Source organism: Passer domesticus, chromosome 5 (assembly GCF_036417665.1).
Source record: "Passer domesticus isolate bPasDom1 chromosome 5, bPasDom1.hap1, whole genome shotgun sequence".
NCBI classification, from domain to species: Eukaryota; Metazoa; Chordata; class Aves; order Passeriformes; family Passeridae; genus Passer; species Passer domesticus.
The window spans coordinates 42,610,274-42,638,179 of NC_087478.1; the positions used below are offsets into that span (position 1 = coordinate 42,610,274).

At 39.6% G+C, this 27,906-nt stretch overlaps 1 protein-coding gene and 1 long non-coding RNA gene across 4 annotated transcripts in view; one reads left to right on the forward strand and one right to left on the reverse strand.

Moving 5' to 3' along the window:
- Nucleotides 1-27,906, forward strand: part of CRADD (CASP2 and RIPK1 domain containing adaptor with death domain) — an 80,624-nt gene that overhangs the window by 485 nt on the left and 52,233 nt on the right. For 2 of the 3 annotated variants that reach the window (XR_010362250.1, XM_064419724.1), the window contains exon 2: nucleotides 3,126-3,431. Coding sequence is in view for 2 of the 3 variants with exons in the window: in XM_064419724.1 (XP_064275794.1) it covers nucleotides 3,134-3,431 (298 nt within the window). In the remaining variant the exon portion in view is untranslated. Of the gene's footprint in view, nucleotides 1-238; nucleotides 366-3,125; nucleotides 3,432-27,906 lie in introns of those variants that run through there. The other variant, XM_064419725.1, reaches the window with a different exon arrangement.
- On the reverse strand, nucleotides 294-26,475 carry LOC135300363 (uncharacterized). Its single transcript, XR_010362253.1, has 4 exons — nucleotides 25,957-26,475; nucleotides 16,211-16,301; nucleotides 7,703-9,640; nucleotides 294-2,395 (listed from the first exon to the last, which is right to left on the reverse strand). It is a non-coding gene; the product is annotated as an uncharacterized LOC135300363 (long non-coding RNA).

The following is a 27,906-nucleotide window of genomic DNA, read 5'->3' on the forward strand; positions in this document are numbered from 1 at the left end:
GCGGTGCCCGGAGCCGTCCGGCGGGGCCGGGGCAGGGGCCGGGCTTCCGCGGGGGGCCGGGCCGGGGCGGCGGGGCCGCCTCCGCTGCCGCAGCCCTGCCCGGCGGGAGGCCGGCACGCGGGAGGGCCGGGGGCTGCTGCTGCCTGAGGGGCGCGGGCCGGCGTGTGGGCAGCTGGCTCCCGGCTCTCACCGGAGCAGCAGCTGCCAGACCTCGGCAGGGAAGACGTTAAAAGCAAAACTTGCTGCTTTTTTTTTTTCTTCCCCTTTTTTTCCTTTTTTTTTCCCTGGCGGGATAGGGGGATGTGTAAGACTTTTGACCCGTAGGCTTGCTGTGAGTAGCCAAGAATAATTCATGGGTTAGGCAGGTGAGTGCAGTTGGTGTTCCGGAAAACAGTGAAATGTTTCTAGCAAGAAAACCAAGTGAATGTGCCTTTTTAGTGTCAGAAGGGGTTCTTATCAAAAGTTTTATCCCCATTCATGGACAGTTACTCTGTCAGAGCCAGAAAAATGCAAGCCTGCTAGTGTTGTGGTGATGAGTCAAGGACTGTGCTCATTCGTCGTGTGCTATATTTCTTAAAATTTGACTTTATAATGGAAAAGGTCCATTTTCAGAAGTATCTGGGGAATGTTTGAGTGATCTTCTGGGTAAATGGGCATCTCATATTTTACATTTTCTGTCAAATTACTCAAATAAATTTAATTCAGAGCTTACTTTGAATCCCTAGATACAGGCTGTGATTAAAATTAATTTGTTAATTCTGTGTTGGCTCTGTTGCACTCTGTCCCAACATTGTTACACATCAAAATCCTGATACATTTCCATATATAGCTGCTTAGTTCCTAACTCAGATGTTTGATTCTCACAGCAAACACACACAAAGAAATACTTCATCTTGAGAAAGACCTTAGAAATCAGTATGGCCCATCCTGGAAGTTTACCAGGCCGGTGCCAGGACTTTAAACCCTCAGTTGTGTGCGTTCTGCAGTCAGCAAGGCAAAGGGCTTTTGCAGCAGAAACTCTCCCTTCTGGTTCCTGGCTTGATAGGCATTTCTCAGTGCCCAAAGGTGCAAACCTTTGGTTTGTAAGAGCTTTTATTTTGTGAAAAGTGTTGGGTGCTTTGGTCGGGAAAAAGACGAATTCGTCAAGTTCTGTACAGTCATCCAGCACGTGGGGAGGCTCCTGAGCGGGGACTCTCAGGGTCCATTCAGAACGTGAAACACAAAAATTTTGTAGTATCTGAAACAGTTTTCTGCCTGGGTTGAGATGACCCCCTCAGAGGTGCTGCTGGATGCCTTTCTTCAACTCTGCAAGTGCTTCGTGAGCTCAAGGGTGTTCTCCTAGAAGGAAGAAGTGGTAGGATTTCCTGCCTGAATTTTGCTCTAGTCCAGAGGTTGCTTTCTGTAGTGTAAAGGTACTATGTGTTGGAGACCAGAATCTTCAGCTTCACCTGTGCAAAATTAGCATCCTAACATCAAGTGGGAAAATCCAGTTCTCTTTCTTGCTTGCTCTTTTTCTGTCTCCTTGCTTGCACTACTGTCTCAGTCCATGATGGAGTTTGATGTTTGAACTGTGCTTGGCAAGCTAGGGCACATGGGCTGGCATAGCAGTGTTTGATTCCCACATGATCCCTAGGCAGAAGGTAAGCACCTTGAAATTCACTTCAGTAGATGAGAAATGCACTGGGTAGTCCAGGAAAGATTGACTCCTCCAGGAAGATGCTTTCCAGCAGTGCTTTTGGCCCTTGATAGAAGCATTTTTGGAAACTAGCTTTGTCAGAAGTTGCCACAGACAGGGTTTTCCAGTCTCTCTCTCTCATGACACTGTGCTCTTGCATTCTGTCCAAGATGCTGTTTACATGCCAATATGTTCCCTTGGTCATCCTCCTGGATTTTAACAACCGGGCAACCACAGAATCTTTGATGGGGCCCTGGGAGTCAGGTAAAAAGACTTCATCAGGTTTGATGCAAAAGCTTTGAAAATTCTGTCTCTTCTTGCATCCTCAAGCTGAATGAAGTAGTTTCTGCAGGGTCTAGCGATTCAAACAGCAGTGTCCAGTTTAATTGTGAGAAACCCTCTTGGTAATCACACAACATTGGCTGCCATTTTTTGACTTTTTTATTTACTAATGAGAAAGTATTTAATTGTGTTGTCCTTTTTCAAGTGCCATTAATGGGCCCAGGGATATGTTTGTCGTTAAGGACTGGACTAGACACTTGGATTTGGTTCAGAGGTCTGGCATGGACTGCTGACTTGATCTTGGAAGAGCTGCTTGGTCTCTCTGGACCCTGATTATTCTTTTGTAGAGTGGCTATAAAATGCATCTTTTTCAGCTTTTGTCTAGTCAGAGTGCTAGTCAAGTGAAATGGAAGCTGGCAGAGGGCATCTGATCGCTTCCTGTGAACAGATTAGAAGAGAGGGAGAAGAGCTATTTAAGCTATGGAACAGTTTTGGCAGAAGAAATGCCTATAAATAGAAGGGGATAAATTTGAGATGGAAATTCAAAGAAAGTTTTTTTCTCATCAGAACAGTCGAGTTCCAGAGCAGTCTTCCAGGATGATTCAAGGGTGAGAACAACCTGGTACTTAAGGTACTTTCAACCCCTCCTAAACTTGAATTGCATCTTGTAGGCCAAAGCTACCTGCTGATTCTGTCCCTGCTGCTGCTTCTGCCTGGCTGAGATGAATCTACCAGTTCTGCTGCTGCTTTTGTAATTGTATCAGTGGTCAGGTGTGATATCTCTTTCATTTTGGAGGGCCTACTGTTTCTAAAGGACTGGCAAGTGCTCTAGCTGCCTTTAGTATGGACCCAAAATCAGCAGGATTATTTGACATGGGTTTCACTCCAGCAAAGGACTGGTCTTTGCAATGCCAAATATTCTATTCCTGTCTAGTATTTGCCAGAAACTTGATCATTTTGCCTTGTGAGACAATGAAATCTGAGTGGAAAGAAGATGATGGGGATCATTAGTAGTTTTTCCAGGTTGGTGATTATGAGTTTGGAGGTTTCTCTGAAGGTTGACAAATGTCAGACATCACTTTTGGATGTTCAGATATCACTTCTGGATGTTAAAGGTTGGAGTATTTTAATCTTCACGCATTTCTTTGCTCCTTTTCTCTCACTCTAGGTTGCCAGATGGAAGCCAGAGACAAGCAGCTTTTACGCTCCCTGCGCCTGGAGCTCTGCACAGAGGTGCTGGTGGATGGACTTGTTATTCAGTATCTCTACCAAGAAGGGATTCTCACAGACAGTCATGTTCAAGAAATAAAAGCCCAAACCACTAGTCAGAGGAAAACCATGATGCTTCTTGATATTCTCCCCACCAGAGGACCCAAAGCTTTTGATGTGTTCTTGGATTCCTTACAGGAGTTCCCGTGGGTTAAGGACAAGCTGATGCAAAAGCGTAAGGAAATGACAATACAAGATCCTTCAGGTAAGGCCAGGATTGCTATTGTTGCTATTTGGAAGCTTGTTCTCAAGCCATAATTTCAAAAGTATTGAATGTATCAGTAATTTCAAGTTATGTGTCGTGTAAACTCATGATACCAAGAAAAGGGAACAGCCTGCATTTCCTGGAAGCTACTCAAACACCAGGAAATATTGCAAAGTTTGAGGCAAGAGCAGGGCTGAGTTTCAGGAGACAAGGAGACAGCAGTAAAAGCTACCTTGGGTGAGGCTGGGATATAGGAGGACCCATAATCCATTGCCTCAAAGGGAATGGACTATAAAAAGTAATTTCGACTAGCTGCAGAACAGTGTCTTTGCCATCCATATCTAATATTGTTTCATTTATGTATGTTTTACAGTGGTTCATTCCTGAATAATTTATATTTACCGAGTTTTTGTTTACTTGTATTATTATTTTAATGTAATTATTATTTAGTACTCTATACTAATTTAGATTTATTTAGTTTATTATATTTAGTGGAGTGCAAATACCTAGGATCATTACTTGCAAAATTACTAGCCATTGCTTATTTCTAAAACAAATTCAGGAGCTCATTATTTAGTGTAATCTGTGGGTTTTTGGCATTTAAATGTACTTCTAAAACTAGTTTTCTAGGCTTGATGTTTGTTCAGATGTGATTCCTTTACCAATCTATGCATGCAATTGCTGAGCTGTTTTGAAGTCAAGACTACTGCTTTAAATGCACATTTCTTGTCCCAGATTCTTACAGCATGCACTGGCTGCTAACCTCGTGTTACCAGCGAGGTGGTGAAATAGTCCTCACTTGGGAACATTTTTTCCAAGCAGTCTGATTAATCTTTCTCCAAGCCCTTCCCTCCTGCTGTACCCACATTTGAGTTTGGTTATACATATTTTGATGCACATGACATGTGATTTTTCCAGTGTCAGTGTGCTTTGCATGAGACTGAAAGCCTGTGAAGAAGGGTGGCTAAGACCTGTTGACCATCATGTTCACCTGCATCTCAGTTAGCTGCATGTTCAAGAACATTTTGTCAAGATCTGCTGGACAAATCTGAGATTATTTTACCTTAGGACATTTTTAATGGAATATTCTAACAGCTGGTCTTTCTGTTGGTCTCTGTGTACGTTGCTGTGTGCGTGCTTGGAAATGAGTAAATAATTTTCAAAATTTGGGAATAAACATCCTATGCTGCCTACAGCATAATGCAAACCATGACATTGAGTGTGCTGGAAAAGGCCTTGCTCACTTAAGTACTATCATGCTAGTGCTCTTTATTTGCCTTACAAACGAGCCTCTTCGTTTGATAATTGTTGCTAAAGCTGCTGAATAACCTTGTGTGTGTTCCAGACACACTCAGCCATTAAATACAGTCGGGATTGTGTAGTTCATTACTGAAAAAATTGTTACCAATTTTTGTCCTTTTGATTGTTTTGTGGATTGCTTGTTCCTGCTCTTGATCACTTGTGACTAGTGTGCTGGATTCCTGCATATCAGGTTCTCTGGTTTCGAGTGGGCTGACAGTACTTGATAGTCCTATTGCCAAATTTTGTGTGTTAATTAGAAAAGGCTTCCAGGTTAGATCAAAGGTGACTGTTATTTTTATGGTGGCAATACAGAGAGTAAGAACAGGATAGGAGGCAGAAAGCCAAGTTTGTTTTAGTATTTAGGCATGTTCTTTAGAAATCCAAGAAAGAGAGTACCATCTGTGCCCTCATAAATGCTGAGTGTACCCTGGAATGAATTGGAAGCTATGGTGGTAGCATCAGGGCTGATTACATGCAAGAAAATGTGGTTTGGGATAAAAAACTTTGCTTTGCATTCTAACAACAGACTTGGAAGCTTTTGTCTTGGCGGAGTACATGAACATATGCTTAGCCTTAAGCATGGAAAAAGCCATTTGTTCTAATAAAACTATAAGCACATTTAAAACTGTGTTCTCTAATGCCATGCTAGATAACTCTGCCTTATTGGAAACTCTTCTTATAACTATTTGTCAATGGCAATTTGTTTTAAAGAAGCCATTTGTGGTGAAAAAAGCTTGCCACATATATGCTATCCTTCTTTTGGACCCTAAAACTTTTTAAATGGAAGTTGGTTTTAAGTCCCCCAATTTTTAATTTTTTTTTTCCTTTGGATCATAAATACTATGGATAGTGAAAGCTTTCTGTTCACTTGTTTATGGTCAATTAAAAATCTGTTAAGGAAAATATCCTCTGTTTTTACAAACCCTTTTGCAGGACTAAGGAGTGGTAGTAAATTGATCCTTGATGGAAGGTTTTATTTTCATCTTTTGCTTCTTGGTGATTACATGTAGGATTTTTAAAGTCAGTAATCAAACAGAATATTAGATTATGTCTGTCTGAACCTGAAAACTGGGAGGTATGCAGTGATTTTTTTTTGTGTAGGCCTTTGACTTATTTTGCATTTTGTTACACCTGAGAAGTATAGTTGGTTAAAGAAAATCACAACCGTAATTAATTTAGAAACTTTTAGTTTATTTTCTTTCCTAGTAAAAAACAAGCCCAAACTAACAAATCAAACAAACAGCAATTTCAGAAATAAAAATATTTTTGTTGATATTGTATAAATATGATCTGGTGGACCAAGCAAGTACAAAATGGAAGCCAAAGTCTGAGATCTAGGCAAGATGCTGCCACTGACTCACTGTGAGTCTTTGAGCAAATTCTTTCAAGGCAATGGATTTATTGATGCCCAAATTGTGTAACTCGGTGTAATGTTCATGGAACAGCATAGAGTGGAACTGTAAATTGGCCCAGGATTCAACTCAGATTATGCTGTTTGGCTGCTTGCAAATAAATGAACTTTAAAACCTCTGATATCCTGAGTTTTATTGCTGAATGTCAGTTGACTTAAAAATAATGCTTCTGTATACTGTTATCTGATGTAGTTCCATTGAACACAGAAGACCTTAATCATAATCATCATCCTTAAGCATGAGGAATAGTTTTTCCATGAGAATCAGGAAGGTGATGTGCAGGCAGGTAGGGCCACTTGCATCTGTGTAACTGAAGCAAAGAGACCCAAGATTTCTTCCCCTTGCTTGTTTACTTCATGCAAGGACAGCCTTTTGCCTGGGGTCCCCTTTCTCATAAGGGGACTCTCATTGTTTCTTCATAAGATGAGGAAAGCATAGTTGTAAAACTCCAAAACCTCAAGAAGGAAGTTTAAAGTCGTGTGCTTTTGGAGGTAAGTATTTATGACTTGAATTAATTTAAAGGTGATAGGTATCTTTCTGGCTTGTATAACAGCCTGTGATAAGCCCTGTGCAGAGTGGCATTGCAAGACTTAATAATTATAAACATCAACCACAGCATGAGTTTCTGTTTTTGAAGATCAAAACTTCTGCCATAGTAAGAGTTAACAAAAGTAATGTGTGTCTGTTTCATTGGGAAATGGCTGTTCTGGTTTTTCTGCCCTAGTTTGGATAGCTTTATGCCTTTGTCAGGAACATAAATCTTCAATATAGTCTTATAATTCCAGTGAAAAACTACAGCTGTTGGCAACAGAATTCCCTTCTTTCTAGGAACAGCAAACAGCAACAGTTACCCAATATATTTTGCACTGAATAAGAAAATACAGGTTTTGATGGTGTTTGTTTATCAGATTGTTTTTCTAATCTCTCTCCGCTTGGGAATTTCTCAGCCCAAGTATTGTATTTCTCTACATAATTCATGTGCTGTAAAATAAATAATTTACTTCTAAAAGTGTTAGTACTGCACCTCTTTGTGGTATAGATGACTTCTTCGTTCCACAGGAAATTGCAGCATACTGAGAACAAAAAAGTGAGATACGGTGTTTGCCAAAGGAATACTGGAGCAGCTGCTTCTGTCTGGCAAATGTTAGTGAATTTAGGGCATCAGAATTGCCATGGGAAAGCTGTACTCTCACAACTAGGCAGGGAATATTTTCTAATGCATAGTTTTGTTGTGGTACCTAGTAAACATTAGTGTCCTGCTAGACTTGGGTATTCATTTGAACAAATTTTAGTCTGGTTGAGGTTTTTCCCTGGATGTGTGGGGAGTGTGTGTTGTTGTACAGCTATAGAAAACTTCATGTTATGTAACCCCTTGGATGAAGCATGCAAATACAAAACAAAGCAAAACATGTACTTATGCTGAGAAAGCCAGACCTCCTTCCATACCCTCCCAGCTTTCCTAAAGTCCTTTTTCCACAGCTGGGTTGTGGATTTCTAAGAATTTGGATTCAAATGCAAAAGCATTAGTACATGGGTAGTTTTAGTATCTCTTCTTACCTTTTGTTGGCTGCTTCCTGCTTTCTTCCTATCCTGCTTCCTCTCCCATCTAATGCAGTAAGGAAACAGCCTGATCTCTTGCCTTTTCCATTTAGATGTCAGATAGGAAAAGCAGCTGAGGAATCCCTTTTCTCTCTCTAAAATGGTGGACAGAATACTGTAGTTTTTTTTCCTTTCTTCTCTTTCCCTCCCCTCTCTTGTGTAGTCCAGTGGCAGAAGGGGGAGTTTCCTCCCATGTATGTCTGAAGGAAAGGGATGGGCTTAGCAGCCTTGGCCTCGCTTGGTTGACCTGGAGATGAAGGAATGCCCTTGTGCCACATCCTAATGCCTGGAGGCTATAGGAAATGTTCTCTGGTTATCTGGAGCAGTTCAAAGGCATCCTCATAGGAGAATTTCCCAAACTCTTTTCCACATTCCCATCTCCCCTGAAAATCGGGTGTTACATTTATGGCTTTGGCTGTGCTCCTGACCGCAGCGAGATCTGTGAAGTCTGGCAGTAAAGGTTTGTGCACACACTCAATATTAACCATATGCATCACGATATGGACAAGTAATTGACATCTCTGGTACTGTGGGGCATTCTGTGTATGTATTTTTAGTTTAATGTGTGTATAGATTTTTTCCTTCTTTTTCTTTCAATTTAAGGAGTATCTTGCTTTCTTTTTTTGCTATGTTCATAAGCAGCTGGCTTTATGCTGCTTATATCATACATTTTCACTTTGAGAAGCCTAAGTCTTAGGCATCAGTGTTAGGAAGTTGTGTTTCCAGCCTTGAGCAGTTCCTTTCAGGTAAGTTAATGGAAAAATATACCCATACTTGGTGTTGTGCTCAGTAACACAAATATATGAAGCTAATAATAATAATAGTAATAATGTAGATTTAATAAAACATATGGACCTGGAAACAATAAAGGAGGAGTGAGTTCTGGCAAGAGAGGTGTTTAGACCAGGCGTGCCTGATCAACTACTCTTAGCCAGTGCCACTAAGAGGAAGCAATGGGTAACTGGTATTGAAGACTCCCTGGTATAGGAAGTGGAGACATCCATGTACTGACCAGACTTGCCTTCCAAAGTTTGCTGCTTCCTGAAGGACTGGATCACAAAGGTTGCTAAGACCTGGCCAAGCATCAGACTTTGCTACTCTCTCAGATTGTGATAATAATACTTCAGCAGATTAAAGATGACTGTAGGGCTTGGTGATATCATTTGAAGGGATTGAGTCTAAGCAGTGCTCTCCACAAATCCATGGAGCTGGGTGGAATGTATCAGAGATCTGAGGGAGCCAGACTATGTCTTTGAGAAGCTGTTTTCTGTCATGTTTGGTAGGCTGTGGTAAGCCAAATGCACAAAATGCAGTAAAGTAACAGGGAACATCCACCTTGGGTATACCACAGGTAAACCAAGTTTAACTGACTTGATTCTTGTCTTCTATAACAAAACAGCTGCCTCTGTGAATGACAGCAGCAGATTTCATTTAACTGACTTCAGCAAGGCTTTCAGCATAGGCTGGTAGCATTCTTGTGGCTAGCTGGGAAGGTATGGATTGAATGGATGACCTGCACAGTGGTTGAAAGGTGGGACCACCAGTCTGAGAGGATCATGGCTGCAGCTTCGATGTCCGTCTAACTGGTGGCTAATCAGGAATTGTGTTTTTCAGGGTGGACAGTGGGGCCAGTCTTTATCAGAGATCTGGGTGATGGGAGTGACTATATCATCAGGATGTTTGTAGGTGAATTAACTTTGTTTGCTCACTTGTCAGTTAGTGTTCCATGACCTTCTGAATGGTGTCTGAAGCTGGAAAACAGGATGACTCCATACCTTGGGGATAATTTGACACAGGAGAGTAGGGACTGCCTCTCAGAGGGACCGCAGCAAACTGGATGAATGGGCCAACAGGAGCCTCATGATCTTCAGGAGAAGGAAGTGTGAAGTCCTGCACCTGGGATACAAAATTACCACAAAATAACACAAGATGAACACTGACTGTCCAGTTGGAAATGTAAATAAAACACGGTATTTGTCTTGATAGACAACAAGTATAATGATAAAGACTAACCACACATGAGCCTCTGTCAGCAAGAGCAAAGCCAGCAAGCAGGCTGAGGGAAGTGATTATTCCCCTATACTTGGTATGAAAAGGTTGTATTTGAGATACTCTGCCTAGCTTTATGCCAGCAGTACAAGGGAAAGGTTGATAAACTAGATTCCTGTGAAGCGCTACTGGAGTGGTTAGTTCAATGTAAGCTGAAACAACTGAGTTCTTGGAGGATGGAAGGGCAAGTCAATTCAGGAAACATGGAGTCAGACACTTCCTGTGGGTGTATTGCAAAAGGAAAAGAAGTGGCAGCCACAAGTTGTGGTGAGGGAAGGTGTGATTAAATTAATAAAATTTTAAAAATTCACATGACAGTTGAGCACTGGCCATGAAAGTTTGCAGACCAAGTAGGATTGCCCAAAGTGGATTTGGAATCTCCATCCTCAGAGACATCTAACACTCAACAGTACAAGACCTTGAGCAATCTGATCAGACTTTGAAACTGGCCTTACTCTGAGGTTGGACTAGATGACCTCCAAAAGTTCCTCCCAACCTAATTTTTTTCTGTGAATTGTAACTTTGGTGTCAAACTCTCTGAGCTCAGTGTATGAGATTTTATTCCAAATACAACAGCTGCTGACACAGGGTACTCTGTATGTGTATGTGTGACTTCAAGTTCAGATTAAGAATGTGTTTTTTAAGTGAATGGGAGTGTTTTAATTAGATTTCTTTCAGGTGAATCTAAACTGGAAAATGGTCTCTGGGTCCATAGGAGCAGACTAGAACCAGTTAGAGGTGAAACGTTCCAGCTGTGTGTAGTCTGAGCACCAGATCCTCACCATAATCTATATCATGGTATAACTGCTCTCCTATTGCTCTGTACTGCTTGCTGATACAGATATAACCTTCCCTGGCCAGGGAATGAGGTGATTTTGGAACCTGCCATCTTGGAATTCTTTCTTCCCAGAATTCTGTATTCATACATCCATATAGATGTAGATGAGCGTCATATCAGAGATGCAGCAGCATGCAAATAAATGCTTTTTTTCCCCTCTCTGATTATTTAGGTATCTCTATTTCCCAGAGTTTATAGTACTTGCTCATCTTGGAGTATGTCCATTCCAAATGGCTTACAGAGTTCACTGCCTGTAGTTTTCCATTAGACAAAATGTCTTAATTCTCTGTCAATATTTCTCCTCAACTTGCATCACAATATGATAAAATCATGCCCATGTTTTATATTTCCAAACACATGCATAGATGCAATCCTCTGTGATCCTTGAGATCTTTTGTTAGTTGTTGCCAACTTCCCACAGTTGGTCTTGTTTGCAGCCACTGAAGAAACTTTGTACAGATAGTGATAATTGTTTCCTGGAGCAGACTGGAAACTTTCTTGTAAGGACTTGATGCTGCAGCTTGATAAAGCCACTTGTAAGCATAAAAAAAGAAGATGCAGTTGTTATTTTTGCATTATGTCATCAGTGTAGGCATCCTGTCAATACTAATTAATGGCTCTTGTGGCACATAGATACATGCTAATATGTGTTTCTGAGTAACTGAGAAGACTTTCTACTTAAGATTGTCTAGCCTTATTTTTATGAATTTTTTTTCTTCATTAATATTCTCCTTCAGAGCTGACCAGCTCCTCTTTTAGCACCTTCACAGTTGCCTTGTAGCATCATCTAAAAATGTTTAATTTTTGTATTTTTATTGGACAGGAAAATCTGTTGTCTTTCATAAATTAAGTCTGGGAATGCTATTTAAAAACCAACCAAGCAGACAACACATTCACCTTAACTTATCTGGGTTGTGGAGGTTGCATAACTTCCCAAAGTTGGTAAAAATGCTAAGTAGCATCTCTCAGTAAAAGTCTTGACTCCAGTGAAGTCAGAAGCCAGACTCCTGTTGACCAGAGCAGGACAAAGGCCTTGCCACTGGTGACTAAAATGTTCTCTTGGATGCAAGAATGGATGCTATGTTGTCTTCCCTGCACTGACATGACAGCATGACTTGACCTTCAAAGAAAAATAACTTCCACATCTGGAAAGCTATTACTGCTTTAGACTCCACACTCTTTTTGTCTGTCAACTGAGAATATCAGTTCTCACCAGGAAATGTCACTTGTATGGCAAAGGTCAGGAGGTTCCTCTAGGATACAGTTAATTACACATGGTTAGTGCATCTTGAAGCCCTCTCTGCACTGCCATATGCAACTAAGTTTTCATTCCCTATCTGTTTACAGTCATATATTTGTTTATGTGAAGGAGAACTAGAGCACCCAAGTACCACTCGTTACCTCTAAGTGATACCATTTGTCTTGTTAGGAGATTCATTGTTTTGTATACAAGACTTTTAAAGCCAATTTTTATCTACTTGGCAGGTGTGCTAATGGAAAACCAATCTTGGTGCTTCTTTTTCCCATTAGGCCATTGTTTCAGTATAATGTCAGTTTCTTTTTTTCTTCCTGCTCTTGCTTATTCTGTGAATAAATTTGTTGATGCTAATTAATGTCCCTTGTGCCCCTCAGATACACAGTAACACATGCTCCACAGTACCTGAGAAAACTTGTAACTGAGTAATTCATTCTTGCAAATGAGAAAACCTCATCTATTGATGTATTGGTGAGGAGTTGTACATGTGTTTTGACAATCTCTGCTGCTGCAAACTGAAGTGAAGCTTCTGTGTTCAATTTACATTTAGAGAAGAAGCCAATTTGATTTATGCTATAAGGTTTGTATGTGCAGGAAATAAGCATTAATGCACTGGATCAAGGTAAATAAATCCATATTAGTGCACCACTTCTTCTGTCAGCCTTCTTAATCTTACTGTTTCATCACTTTGCCTGAGATTTTCAAAAGTACTCATCGTTAACCCAAGCTCACTCAACCCTTCTCCTGTCAAGGTCAAGGGTGAGCTCCCCTTGGCTTTAAAGAAGGCAATTTTAGTCCTGTGCATATGCTTTGAAAAGTCTTAGCTTTCATTTGTAGTTAATGATATGTTGAGTTTTTTAACAAGCGGCCTGTTTCAATTTTTGATTTTTCTGATAAAATATGTGCTAGGAATGAGTAAGAGGACTTCAACAGGTGAAGGGCTGACTAAGCCCCTTGCCAGCCCCAAGGATCTCTGGCTGGCTCTGGTGGCAAGTGGGCTCCCTCCACAGGCAGGTGGTGCTGCCTTTAAGCAGGGGCATAGGAGTCCTTGCAAAGTAACCACTGAGAAAGAAAAGCTGTAATGAAAAGGAAAGCTGGTACTTCTTAGTATCTCTATGCAAAGAATATATTTATTTAACTATAATTTTATTCACTGTAGGCAATGGCTTTGTTTGCTCAGCTTTTGAAAGTGACATGTTCCTTATTCATACTCCTCTTTCATTTAATTAAAAAGTAATTTATTTCCCTGTGATCCAGTTCCGCTACATCCCACATAAGATTAGTTTAATATCCATATTCTTGACCAGTAATTGCTGCAGTTAAGGTGGCAGAATACTCTTACATCATCCTCTAGTTAATGTACTCATGGTGGATCTGGTAAGTATATCTGCAAAGTTCTTGTGTTAAAAGCAACTTCAGGTTATAGCTAGAAATGCTATCCAGCTGTTTGCAGTAGAAATGGGCTCAGGATTCCCAGGGCATTCCTCTTGCAGGCACCTGGATTCTAAACAGGGAGCCTTAAATCGTTCCCCAGCAGGCTGCTGGTTGTGCTTTCAGCCAGGTGCCCAGGCACTGCAGCCCTTGCTGTCGGAGCACCCCACACACTGCACAGGCTGCTCTGGGCAGGTCCCAGGCTGCCTGCCAGTGCCAAGCAGTGCAGTGCCTCACTCCTCACTGCTGCTGGGATGCACGGCCAGGTGCTGGCAGCGAGGTGCAGCTCTCACATGGAATAGCGTCATGTTGATGTCACCCCACAGCGTAACAGGGAGGATACCTCCTTGTGACTTCATGTCAAAGACACTTCCCTGATAAGCTCATCTGTGGTTTATATAAGCAGCCCCCTCAGCTATGTTTGTGAATATTTTGTGGAGGCATAGCTCCAAGAGAGAGCTCATATATTGAAGTTTGAGTAGAATAAAGTCCTTTCCAGTAGCTGAAAGAACTTTTTTTAAGTCCTAGAAAGTGATAGGGCTTGAGTTCCTCTCCTTTTTTCACCTGGCTAATTGAGGCAGCTTCTGAGTTGGTGTGCTGGCCTTTGTGAAACCCCTCCTTAATTCCCCTAAGTTTCCTCAGAAACTGTGCATGGATTTCAGCAAAATAATTCAGACCTGTTCTGGGATAAGGGGAGTGAAGATAAACCTGTGCCTTGCACCTGAATGGAGTAGAATTGACCCTATAACTGAGAATCTTGCTTGCATTTATCATTGTGTTTCATTCATCCTGGTTCTCATACATAGCAATGTTAAATGGATCTTTAAGTTGTTCAACTGAGTACAACATTCCTTTTCCTGTGCAGAGGGTAGATACACACACTTCACTTGTCTCTTTGAAGTTGTTACTTATGTTAGAGATTGTGCAGCATCCAGTATGACAAAGGGGTCAAATATGGAAGAAGAAATGAATGATGCCTGTTTAGCACCAATATCTGTTGTTTATTAAAAGGCAGTTACCATGCTTCTGTTGAGATAAGATGAAGTTGTCCAGCTCCTGGCATGGCACTACATTGATCTGATACCTTGCACAAGACAAAATCCTGACAGGAGCTCCTCACTCTCCAGAAGGCAGTAGTCATCTTACATGCTGTCCATATTCCAATTAGTGGAAGCATGTGCACTGCTAAAATTTAATTGGAACAGCTAATGTAAGAGATCTGATTTAATATATTTTTATTGTCAGACTCAACCTGCAGACATTTGTTTGTGTGACTGTGTGCTTATTAGCTTGCTCGTTGGCCTCAGTAGGATTACTTGCTCCAAGTTTACTTTAATTATCCACAGCATTGGGCTATAATGTGTATATAAACAGAGTCTGTAGGAGTGAAACCAACTGTGTTTCCACTGAAGGAAGCGCAGGGAGTCCAGGGGAATATTACAGGGTTGTATGTGTCTTGTTTGGGTTCTGTTAGCATTTTTCTTCTGTTTTGCAATTTTCCACCTACAGTAGAGAATAAATATCAAGTCATTTAGAGAAAAAGTGTGGTGCCTTTATATTCAGACAAATATAATGAAGAATTGGAGTGTAAACTCTGCTGTTCACTTGTGTGTCATGTTCTAGCCTGCTGCATTACATGTTTTCCTGGTGTTTTCCTGGCTAATGCTGATCAGAGACATTCCTAGTGTGATTAAATGTCTACTCCAGTGTTCATTTTGCCATTGCTATGTGCATCCTTTTACAAAATTCTTGGCATACCAGGCTCTGGTTTAGAGAATTTCTCCCTGTTCTTTTTGTTTAGTTTTTATTTTGTTTTGGTTTTGTTTTTTTTTCCCCTCGAAGCCAGATATGAAGGGAACTGTGATTTACTGCCTTGAACTTATGATTTAACAGCTTTTGCTTTCACTGTTTAGTCGCTCATAGACTTGGTAAAATTCATCCTGTATCAGAGTATTTTTGTTGTCTGATTAAAAAGGCATTGTTCTGGGGTTTCCTTCTCTTCTTCTGTATGCACAAATATATTGTTTCTTCCAATCCGAAAGTTCTTTGACAAGTGCTGAAATTACTTAGGGACTTGCAGAAAAATAATCTTGATAACTATAGCAACAGCAATCCCATTAGTTTCTCTGTAAGTCTTCTGTGTTTAAATTACCTGTAAGTGTTAGGAAAGGCAGAACTAGCTTTTTACTTTTATGTATAAGCCTTTCACATAGGTCTTAGATTGTGTGTATTTGTTAGTGTCTAGCTCATGTAATAGTGCCCCTCAAGACAAAGTAAACTGATTTCATCTTGGTTTTTCAACTTCAGCATGCTTTTGTTAAATATGATCAGATATTGGGATTTTGTCTGTAAATCTTCAGAGCTCTAAGTTGAAGAAATATATAGAATGCCCATGTCTTGATACTGCTTTCATGCCAACTGATTCCTTCTGGTAGGGTTATAAATTATTTGTGCAATCATCATTCCTAGTACTTCTTGTACTAAATAATCCTGCTTTACTTAAAATTGCAAACCCTCCTATTTATATAGACAAACACTATTTTTATTTAGCTGTAAAAAGAGAGACGACTGAGGTTTTTTTCAGCATTTCTACTGGGATGAGAGACAGTGAAAGGACAGCCATACTGGGTCTGTTTTGCTTAATACACCCTGGTGTCAGGGAACCTATTGTTAACTTTTGCCAGGCTCTGTCAAGCTGAATATGCACAGTGCCATGAGAGGGAAGCTTGACTGGGGGAATCCTGAGAGTGTGACAGGACCTCTTTCCCCTCTATTTTACTGTTCTGTCTCCAGATGGAGAAAAATGGCATCAGAGATGCCTGTTTGAAACTCCCCTTTGGCCTTTCTGTTCTTACATTTTTTGAACACCTTGACCCTCAAGCCTCTCTTTTACCTTGATAGTCGTATGCAGAAATTTTCTTGGTTTCCCCACATCTAGCCCTCTGGTGCCTGTCCCAGGTAGGAAATCCAGTCAGGACAGTGATCTAGGAAAGGATAAGTGGAGAGTGAGCATTTAATACCAGTGTTTTCAGTGACTGCCTTCTTAGGCATAGGTTTTACTACTCAATTTGATTTTTTCATTTGACTGGAGATAGCTGATAAATATTCTGTCTTTTAACATCACGGTCATAACTGTTTTGATGCAAAGTGATACTAGAATGTGTATGTGAACAAAATGCATATGCCATATCTGGAATACCAAAATTAATTACCTCAGATGTAGAGGCAGAGCACAATCACTCAAAACAAGGTATGATTTAGGATTATGATATGGGAAATGTGCTATTACAAAGTTTTCCCCAACCATTTCAGATTTATAAAATAAATATTGGCATCTGCAGACAAATGCCAGAGAGCATGTAGCAATTTGACAGAGCTGCAACCAATTCTACACTTGTTTTTGTCTATAGGTTATGAGGAAGTGATGAAAGGTGTTCTCAGCTTTGAGTGGGTCACCCTACTTCGGTAGCTTGAATTCAGAATGTATATACATACCTAAGTAGTTTATTTCCTATGGAAAAGGAATATATTTTAGTAACTGAAATTAGGCTGCTCAAGAGAATTGATGCTTTTGGCAGACCACGATCCTCTTACCTTGGGGTGTACTAAGGTTGGCTGTTGAACCTTTGACCATGGGAAGAAAAACAGCTGAATCTGTTGCTATTCCTGGTGTTTTCTAATGGGGAAATATGTATTAAGTGAATGATATTCAGTACTGAAGAAAGATAAATGGCTTGTCTTTAGAATTGTTTTACATCACCTACTTTTTTCCCTCTGTACAAGTTGGTTGTTTTGCTTTAGGCAGCACCCTGGTGAGCATAGTCTTGCATTTGAACAAGCAGTACATATAAGCTGGAGCTTCTTCCTGGTACAGAAAGTGTGTGTCTGCTACATTTATACTGTAAAATGCACTAGAATTTAATTTCAGGCTAGTTTTCTTCATGAGTAAATCCAGAGGAAAAGCTGAAGTTTTCCTGTTGCCTGCAGCTGTTTTGTAGAGTTTAAAATAAACTTGAAAGCTCAATAATTGGTGTAGTTTCGTTACAAAGTCTTGAAATGGAACTTTTTTTTCTTTAAAGGATCTTTCTTGTTTGAAGACAAAGCCATTCATAACTCTTCTTCAAGTTGAAGATTTAAGTTTTGGGTTGTTTTTATTGCTGGGTTTTTTTTCTGAGCACAAATGAAGCATTTCAAAGGAAGATTAAGGAAAAGGTGCTCTTGGTATACAAAGTTCTTATTTTCTTTTGTACCATAAGAAATATGAACCACAGGTAGAAAATAGTTGTTTATCAAAGTTTTTTGGTAAATAAACATGTTTCTATGAATTAGGCAAGGCTGTCCTTTTGTTGCTCCTTTGTTTTTCCACAATATGTTTTTCTGCTTTTGTTCTTACTGTGGTGGAAAAGGTAAATCATCGTCTGTAAAGGAAAATAGTGAAGGACCTTTGGATGGTGACATGAAAATTTTTTTTTTGCTAATAATTTATTTAAATTGTTGTAAAGAATCTTGCCTAGGGAGTAAAGTCATTGAGGCACCTGCTGGCTTTTATTATATATATCTTAAAATGAAGGTGCTAGTTTTCAAGTCTGCTCTGTGGCCTGGACTAAGGAACATATAGGGGAAATCTGAACTTTACACCAGTTAGTGTTAGGTAACATCTCAGAGTAGAAATATCTCACATTCCCATCAAGCGCTGGGACTAGAGAAGGAGCTCTTGTTAAAGGAGCGTAGTTGTCAGGCATCTTAAAGGCTAGCAAAGATATATTTTTTGCAAGTACGTAAATAAAAACATTGAAAGCTTTGATCTTGTGTAAGCTCTTTACTGTTAGGCTTTGAAGCTTTTACAGTAGTTTGTCTTTAAAACTTATAAAAGAAACTGCAGCTGACTGCTATAATACTGAAGATCCTTAGGACCCAGGGGCTGTGAAGCATGATGTTTCAGAGGATGTGCTTTCCAAAGACTTGAATTTTTCTTGCAAAGCACCTCTTGCTGCTGGAGAGGAGTTTTAACACTGGGGTTAGCCCAGGTATTCATAACTTACCACAGAATCGTTGTTAACTACAGCACAGGTTTTTAAGCTTTCAGAAGATTGTGATCAACACCTTGTATTGCATTTGGAAAAGAGGAAACTAGTGTGACATACGCATTGTCATTCTGCTGAGCTCATGTTTCAGTAGCTGCTTAAACCTCCACTTTCTTTACTCAACCTGTTTTATCTGTATGATATTGCACATTATCTAAAGTTTTTGTCTTTCCCCCTTCCTCTGAGGGGACTGAGATATGATTTGCAGCTGGTAACATCTGGTGTTGTCATGTTCTGTCTTGAATTGGCTACTAAAACTGACAATGCATAATTGACTTTTCAGTAATAGTTGCTCTTTTAAAGGGTTTAATTTTGCTCTGTCAATAAGCATCATTGCTGCTTTATGCTATTTTTTCTGATCAGCTGATTTATGACAGTTGAATTTTCCAAACTAATCTGTAGTTTGTGTGGATCTTAATCTTTGTCCAGGACACAATTACTATCCATAAAAAAAGGAATTTCCACTTTTAAGTCAACAGCAAAAAATTATGTAAAAAAGTTCATTGTTTGCTCTGTTCCCACGGGTGGGTGAGATGGGTTGCAGTCACACATGTCATCTTATTGTTTTTCTCCTGAAAATATTACCAGAGAAAATGGGGTTTAAATGATTGTTCACATGACATTTGTGCCTGCAGAAGAGAGATTTAAATGGGGAACTCTGGTCTTGATCTGGACCATGACTAAGTTTTGTCTGGGTGCCAAACCAGGATCCCAAAAATCTGCTCTCTGCTGAGGCCTGGCATGTCCTGGAGGGGTATTTGGGGTATGTTGCAAGCATGGCACAGGGAGCAATGCATGGTTTTATTTTCTAACTCTTGAGGGTTAACATTTTCAAGTCTCTTCTGCCTTTCCTCTTTGTGGAGAATGTAGGAGTTTTTCTTCATGAAAACCAGGGGCAGTGTGTTTGGCAAAATGATACCAGGAGCTGGGCATTTAGGCAGAACAACCAAAAGTGTTGTTCCTGTCGAGAAAGAGCTGCTGATGCTGGGTCAGTAGCAAAGGTGAGGGTGGGATGTGGACAACACTTTCTGGAGCCTGTTAGCTCCCTCTTCAGACTGCAGTCTTGCTGCCCCAATTGTCTGGTTCCATTCATCCCTTCCTTCACATGCATATCTTGATTTTTTTTGTGGTAAATAAGCAGGATGTGTGTTCTTTAAAGGATCTGGTAGCTCTGTGCATTCCTACATCTTGGCTCCCTCACCCAGGCTTAACTGTGCCTTTTACATCCTGTCTTGCAGGTCACAAGACATCTCCTGACATGCTGTTGTTGAGTTGTCTCTGAACCCCCCATGTGGTCGCATCTACAGTTCGGTTTATGTTTGGCTTGATCCAATGTATTTACCCAAATGCCATACATCTCGCACTTGTAAAGACTGATTCTGTTACAGTCTGAGGACACTGCACTCCCTTCTCCTTTAATACTGATGAATTTAGTCCCTGCCTTTATATCACTGTATATGGTCTCTCCAAAGACTTCCTCCTCAAGCATTAAAAAACTAGCCTAAGAGCCTTTTGCTTACACTTTCAGTAAATTACATTTTCAAACCACTCCCAGATGTGCCATCCATTCAATAAGCTGGTTAGTTTAAAGCTTCTTGAGAAATGTGAAAGAATCCCTGGATTACTGAGTTACAAATAAAACTTCACTCATGAAAAATGCATTCCCTGCCCTCTTGGGGTTAACAGTTGCATTTTAATTGTGGCTCTTAAGAAACCTTGTTTTAGTATTTAAAACAAAAAAGTAAAGAGGAAAAAGAGGAAGAAAAATCACTTTGTGTGTTGGTGCCCCCTTGATATCAGTTTGAAGCTGTGTTAGCGCAGGACATAACCCAGCAGAGCATTAACTGGGTGGGAGGTTGTTTCCTTTAATCATTTACATTTGCTGCCTTTTCACTCTCACTATATATTCCCTTTGTAATGGATTTTAAAGATCATTCTGCCAAGGTGTTGAAACAACTCCCGCAGCCTATTGCAGCAGCGACTCCTGTATATTTCTAACCTATATTTATAGCTCTGATTTTCTGTATCCTGCAGATGTCTGACTGGGGCATGCATCTGAGCCTTGCTGTCTCTATTCATTTCTGTCATCCTTTCAAGTACTGTGCAGGTCCTTTTCACTTCTAACCTTACTGAATCATCATGGAGAGCTGTATTCTATGTCTATGGGAGTACATACATATACATGTATGTGTGTGTGTATACAAACACATGTATATAGAGAGTATATGTACTGTAAGTAATGAAGTGGTTACTGTTGGTCACAGTGTGCCTGCATTTTTCTTGAACTGGTGTGCTCATAATGCCCAGGGCTTATAAATTACCCACTTTTCTTTGGGGATAATCAGCAGCCCCATTTTAGGTGAGTACTCTGATTGAGCCCGAATGCATTTATTTGGCTGTTGTTAGCCTGGTCACAATGCTCCTGTCTTCAAATAATTTTCCCTTTATACCAAACTGTTAATTTTTTCTGTGTGCTTTTTTTTTAAATTTTTTTTGGGGGGGCTGCAATTCACTGGATGATGCCTAAACCAGGAAAGCAGAATGATTTGGGAATTTTATTCCCAGTTCTAACGCTGATTTAAAGCATCGCCTTGGGCAAGTGACGCTGGTCTGCTTTCTCTTACATTCACTGGAGGCTGTGATATTCATTTATGCATCTCCTGGAGCTGCTCATCTGGGGTATGAATGCACAGGGTGGATGGACCCACAGGACCCATGGTAGCTAGCTAGAGTGGCTATTGTGGAGTACTTCTTAATCAGTTTCCATATATTTTTGTTGTCCCCCTCCCAGACCAGATGGATTTGAAAGTTCTAGTTCTGAGAAATTGGATTCCTTTGCTCATACTATATGGCTTTTTTTTATCCTTTTTTTTTTTTAAATTCAGTATCTAATTTAATAAAGGATTCAATCAGCTGGTATGTGCATTTAGGAAAGTGGCATGAGGCAGAGGCTTCCAGAGATGCCAAGCAAATGAGCCAGCTTTAGGAGAGAGAAACAATGAAACAGCTGTAAAATAAAAGATATCTTAGCAGTTCACATACAGCTACCATCACAGACAAATAGTCTGCTCTCTTTCTTTGTCATGCTAGAATGTGATGGTGTTTCAGACCTCATTACTTCAGTGGAGGATTAATGCTTTATGATAGGCCACAGTTTTGATGACATCTGTTTCCCTCAGATTAAAAAAAAAAAAAGAAAATCCACCTGCTTCTCCTTTTATTTGGGGACTGCAAAGGGTTAAGGGCTTTGAATGCAGACATATATGGTGCTGTATTGATATTATGTACTTTGTAATAGAAAACAGAACTTTCCAGGTCAAATATCAATAACATTCTATAAGCCTTTCTAGGAAAATATAATTAAAACCATTCAAAGCTGCTTCCCATAACTGAATTTACTGTGTTTTATTGATTTCAGTCCCCTATATACAATAGGATATTATTATTGACTTCTAGGGCTCTGCCTTTTTAAAAAATAAAGAAAACGTAAAATCAGGTGGTGGTATTCTTTTTATTAGAAATCTTGTCCTCCTTTCTCCCTGAAGCAGGTATCATATTGAATTGTTTGAACAAGAAAATGGTGTGGTAGGTCTTCAGCTGAGACTCTGTCTATATTCTGCATTTAAGGCATTTATTCCTTTGCACCCAAGGCCATCAGTTACAGCACTATCTCTGGCTTTATTGTCAAGCTTTATTGACTTGTTTTCATATTCTATACTGTGAGTAGGCTTTGTACTAGGAAGACACTAAATTGCTTAATTATTTCAGACAGAATGAATTTGCTTTTCTAATTCTGTCACTCCCTGTCCTCAAAGCAAATATTTTGTCTTATCATCCACATTTAAATCAGGAGTATATTCCACCAAGCATATTATTTGCAAAATAAATATATTTTGTATATTTGGTAAGTTCTTAAAATCTATTTGTTAGCACAGCCTCTTTATAAAAAGAAAAGCATAATAGTCTAAAAATTTGAATGTTTATAAAAAATAGCTGATACTTGTACCATACTGTACCACTAATCATATTTATTTCAAGGACTTTTACCAAATATTTAGTATGTCTGTGTTTTTAATATAAATCTGTCAGTGGAATATTTTTAGCTATAAATATTAAAAATATGGAACTGTTTTTGCAAATATTACAAAAGCCTAGGAAAAATCCTTTCTGAGAATAGTTTTATTGTTGTTGGTTGTGGGTAGCTTGGCACTTAGGTTAATTACAAAATATCTGTTCAATATTTAAGATTTTTTAAGAAGTCAGACATATGCAGATGTCTAAAATAGATTTGTATGCACTCCTACCCACATATATATCTATATAAAGAAGTGGGTGTAGAAACTTACAAAGAGTTTAAAATAATTTATTTCCATAAAGTTCAATATGCTTCTGTAATACTGGTCTGATTTTCCTGAAATCCAAAGTTCCCAGAAGTTTATAGGGATTGCATTCTAGAAGAGAGGGAAGAATTCAGACAGTTTCCTTTCTATTTGAATTGCGACTCAGAGTACCTAGATTTAACGTTAACTTCCTTTAAAAACATTCAGGCATGGATATTTATTGGTTGTGACAGCCTGGCATATTTTTAGTCCATTAATGGCTTTTTCTAATGCAGTTGGGACTTGGTTGTTATAATAAGGAGCACCCCTCATGTCCCAAGTCAGACAGTGGCAGCACTTAGAAATAGCTGATGGTAAATGTATTCTGAAGGAGATGAAATAAAAGAAAGTAAGTCTGAAAGTGTTAAAAATTGAAGAGGCATACTGTGTATTGAACAACAAAAAAATTTTTTTTTTCTCCTTCAGCAAGTACTTAGTTACTTTATAATAAACTTAATATATACATATGCAGTTGGGAGACAGACTTCTGTGTGAACCATAATTATTCCTTCTGCTCTCAAAATTGCTGTAATTCTGTGCCTGAGTTTTAAAATTACATTCAAAAGATAATATGAGCTATTGTCCTTGTTGCTGTTTGATCTGAATACTCAAATAGGAATTCATTTTGGTGAATAGTATCTTAATTTATTTTTCAGGTCATTTTAAGTCACCTGCAAATTGCAGGCAAGTCTGAGCCATAATTTTTGTATTTAATTTTTTAAAAAAGATCTTAGTATTTCAGTTGAAAATGCAGAAACTTTTACATTTGAAATATTTGTTTAATATTGTAATAGCTGTGTGTTTGGTTGTCTGTATTTTCTGCTCATGATATTAGAAACTACATTAGTATTTAAGAAGAACCAGAATAAATAATTTAAAAATCTGTAGAGTTCTTGCATCATTTTCTTTAGTTAGTCCATGTCATTTATATTTTCTTCCTGTCTGGCTTAAAAATGGCTCAGCAGTTTGATTTTAGATTGATGTATGTCCTTTTTTAAAAAAAGGTGGTGGTGAGTAGAGTATTTGTCAAGAGGAATGTGTAGGATTTTTGTGGACTGTCCTGTTGTTCTCTTACCTTAAAACAAAACTGCTTATAAACACTCCAGGGCAGACTAGGCAGTGGCTGTAGATTTTCAGTCACACAACTCCCTCTTTTTCAAATCTGATAGTGCTGTGCTGTCCTGTGCCGTCTCAAGGAGGATTATTGTTTACAGGCATGATGGTATCATTTAATGTTATTCATTAAAAGTTCACTGTTTTAGCTTGCAGGTGGCATCAGGAAGATGAAACCAGATGCATAGTATTAAGAGACAACAGGAAAAACAATCTGATCTTGACCTGCATCACTTGTTTTCACTGCAGTTTCCCTTTGTCCCCCATTTTTCACACAGCCCATGAATACTTAGAAAAAGACATAACTAAATCAAATTTTTACACACATATGTAAATTTGGCAGAGTCAATTACTTGCCTAGGCCTGCCACTTTTATATTTTTAGCTCTGATCATGCTTGCCATGTGAGAAGCATCACTGCAGTATGCAGAGAAATTGTAATTGCAGTAACATATGCAATGGAATATTTTTTCCAGCTTAAATTGATTATTCTCTTTATCTTTAGAATCATTGTGAAATGCTATGATTTTATTATCAGGCCTCTTGAGGTAGTTAGAATATTGTGTAATACTTCTATGAGTTCAGAAACCAGACTTTACTGTATAAGAGTGGTTAACGCATATGGATACACCCCCAAAGTTTCCAGTAACAATTACATTCCAAGAAAGGTGCTAAATATATTGCTACCAAGAATCTCCTGGTTTTTTCCTCCCTCAATCTTTGATGTCATTTTGGAGAGCCAAGATTTTTCACTTCACCTACTTAAAACTTTTAAACGTGAAATAAAAATTCGCTTTAGATTTTTATCCTATGCGGGAAGCCTGATTCTGTAGCTATCACCTGGCAGAAATTCCCACTGTATTGAATGCGAGTCTTCCTTGTCAGGACTGCAGGCATAGGGCTGCAGTTATAGTCAGCCGTTTGTGGTGAAATTATTCCGAGTCCACACGAGGCTGCTGATGTTGTTATTCTAGCTGAAAACTTCACTACCAAGGCACAAACCCTTGAAAATAAAATTTGCAAGATCACTTGTTCACATTTTATAATTCAGACATGTCAACTGGTTGGTAGCATTAGGATTACTGTTTATTTTAATTTAGAGATATGTTAACCTTTTAAGGTTGGGGAATTTTTGGGGAAACAAGTTCTTAACATCATTTTTTTATATGCCCAAAGCAAAAGCTGTAAATGGATTTAAAATCGTAACATACTTCTTTAGATCAGCATTATACTTACTACACAGTTTCTAACCACGTTACTTTACAAAGTGAGAGCAGATGATAATTGGGGTAGTTTGCAGGCAATAACAACCTGCATTTTCTCACAGGAGCCTTACTAACAGTGTGACATAAGGAAGGTAAAAGCAAATTGAATTAGAAAAACAGCAAACATTGTGTTTTATAACCCAAAATAAAATTCTTCAGCAGCAACTAGTCCTGTAATGTAATCCAATCTGTTTTAATACTGAGATTTTTCCAAGAAAGCAGGAAACAGTAAAGGGTAAGGCTTTCAAACCTCTGCTGTTTCGTTTACAGATCCCTTGTGTTAATTTAATGCTTCTAGGGAACTGGGGCTCTTTCTTTTTTCTCAGAATCCCTTCTCTAGGAAATACTGAGTGGTGTGGTGCTGAGAAACAGTCATGGTTTACAACAGATAAGCCAAAGGACCTGGCTTCAAATTCCACACTTCTCTGAGAAAACAAAACACTCCAATGCGTGCTTCTCTCTAAAACGGACGATTTCTTGCTAACAGGCTACAGAAAATTTACCTTAGAAGGACCTTAGCAGACAATTTGCTGGGCCTTGACATTTTTCCTCTTCTCCTATCCCTCCAGTGCATGCACCAGCATCTAGCAGTTCTGTGCAGTCAGGCATTTTAAGCATAAAAGATAAATATTTACAGCTATTACTTTTGGAGCATTACCCTGAAAGTTTTACTGGCACAAAATTCACAGTCCTGCTGGTGTAACTCTGCCAACTGCAACCCTAGCAGATACAACATTCCCTTCCCAAACCCTGCCAGTGCATTTTCCCCCCTCTCTTTCCCCAAACCAGAGATACCTACCTGGATAACTGGATTTTGAAGATAAAACTGATTTTGTCTGGAAAAAACAGAATGAGTTGCTTGCAAAAAGCCAGCCTGGCTGATGTCAGCTGTGTGTGTTAGCAGCCCAGCTGCTGCAGCTTTCGGAGATGCCTGGGCAATGCGTGTTTTGGCCTCTCGCCGTTTCCTTTCCTTATTTTGCTGGTTCAAAAGAAGGGCTCACAGTGTGATTTCTGAAATCACAACAACCTGGCTTCTGGAGTTTTGTTGTCAGTGAGGTTTGGTTTGTAAGTTAGGAGGTCTGAGTGAGGCTGTGGGGTGTCCCATGGAGGGTGTCAGTAAGCAGCCCCCACTGCCAGGCCCACGTGTGCTTGGGGAAGAGCAGCTGCCAGGAGCAAGCAGGAGGAAACATCTGGAAAGGGATCATCACTAGGGACACGTCTGTGGGACCACTCCTGGTCCTTGGAAGGGCAGAAAGAACAAGATGAGGGGAGAAGGAATAAGGGAGGTGCAGCAGAAAGGAGTGGCTGCCTAACCCCATCTGCCTGTGCTGCCTGTCCTCCAGCAGACTGAGGGTGATGGAAAACAAGGGAAATTTAGGCTAGGAAGGCAGAGAAGTTAATCTCCTCCTCCTCCCACCCCCCAGCAATATCTGAATCAGTAATTAGAATTTTGAGTTAATTGGCAGTGAAATGAATTATGTAAAATTCCTAGAGTTGGGACTATTTTGCTTGCAAGAGGAAGAGAAAAGCCAAGATTGACAATATGCTTTATAACCAGCAGACTCTTCTGTCTTTTTGCCTGGAATTTGCCTGGCATGGCATGAGATTCTCAGGAATTTTGTTCTTGTGGTACAGAACACCCTGATAGACTAATACTTTTCCTATGGTCATTAATTTTTTCATTACTGTGTAAAGACAGGGAGAATATTCAAGGCTCAATCTTCTCCCAGGCCCAGGGTATGCCAAAAGGATCTCAGACTCACATGGTGGGAGCAGACTGAAGGGAGGAGCATTGCCCTTTATCGTAGGTTCTTGGTGCCAGTCCCGCTGCTGGTGCCATACAGCTTAGGAAAGAAAGTTTAGCAAGCAGTTGTAGGTGTGCCATCAAGAATCCTGTTGCAAGCCAGGGCAGGTGCAGCTCCCCTGAAGTCACGTTCATGGTTTAGGCTTATGGCTGTGAAATTAGTTGTTAGTTCATGGAGTTAGCACCAGAGTGGGATGTTGTGGCACTCCAGAGATTTCCCAAAACCAAGGAAATATTTTGAGAATCTTCTTCAGGTTACCCCCATAGAAGCAGAGGGAGAGAAGTCTAAATGCTTCAGTAGGTAAAACACTGCCCTGATTTTCTTCCTTAACCTTTCCTGAGTTTTGATGTAGGAGGGAGAGCTCTGCATCCTTTTCATCAGCAGGTTCAGTTTACATTTGAAATGTTCATTATGTGAGCTAATATTGAGGAACACCAGAAGAGAGAAAAAAACCCAAGGAAATTCCAGTCTTGCTGTACTGATGCAATTCGTAGCAGTTTTAGAGCTTAAATTTTCCTATGGCAAAAGTGCTTGGATCCTGCAAAGAATTCTTGATAATGTAAAAATATCACCCCTACCAATTATGGAAACAAACTTTGAAAAACAAATTAGCTAGTCAAAAATTTGTAAAATAAACTTCCTCTTCTGCCTCTGCTATTCCCAGATTTTTATTTTGTTTTGTCATTTTGTTGTGTAAACCCCTCAGGGTTGGCAGTATTTTACGAAGTTATCACTGATTTCTACTAAACCATGTGTTGACTCTTTGAAAAAGCATATTGTGTGTCTATTTTTTTTGTGTGTGTGTGAACACACTTTGAGAAAATACTAACATAAAAAACATAGAATAACCATTGGGTTGGAAGGGACCTTAAAGGTCATCTCATTCCAACCCCTCTGCCATGAGAGCTTGTGGGATACCTTCCACTAGACCAAGTTGTTCAGAG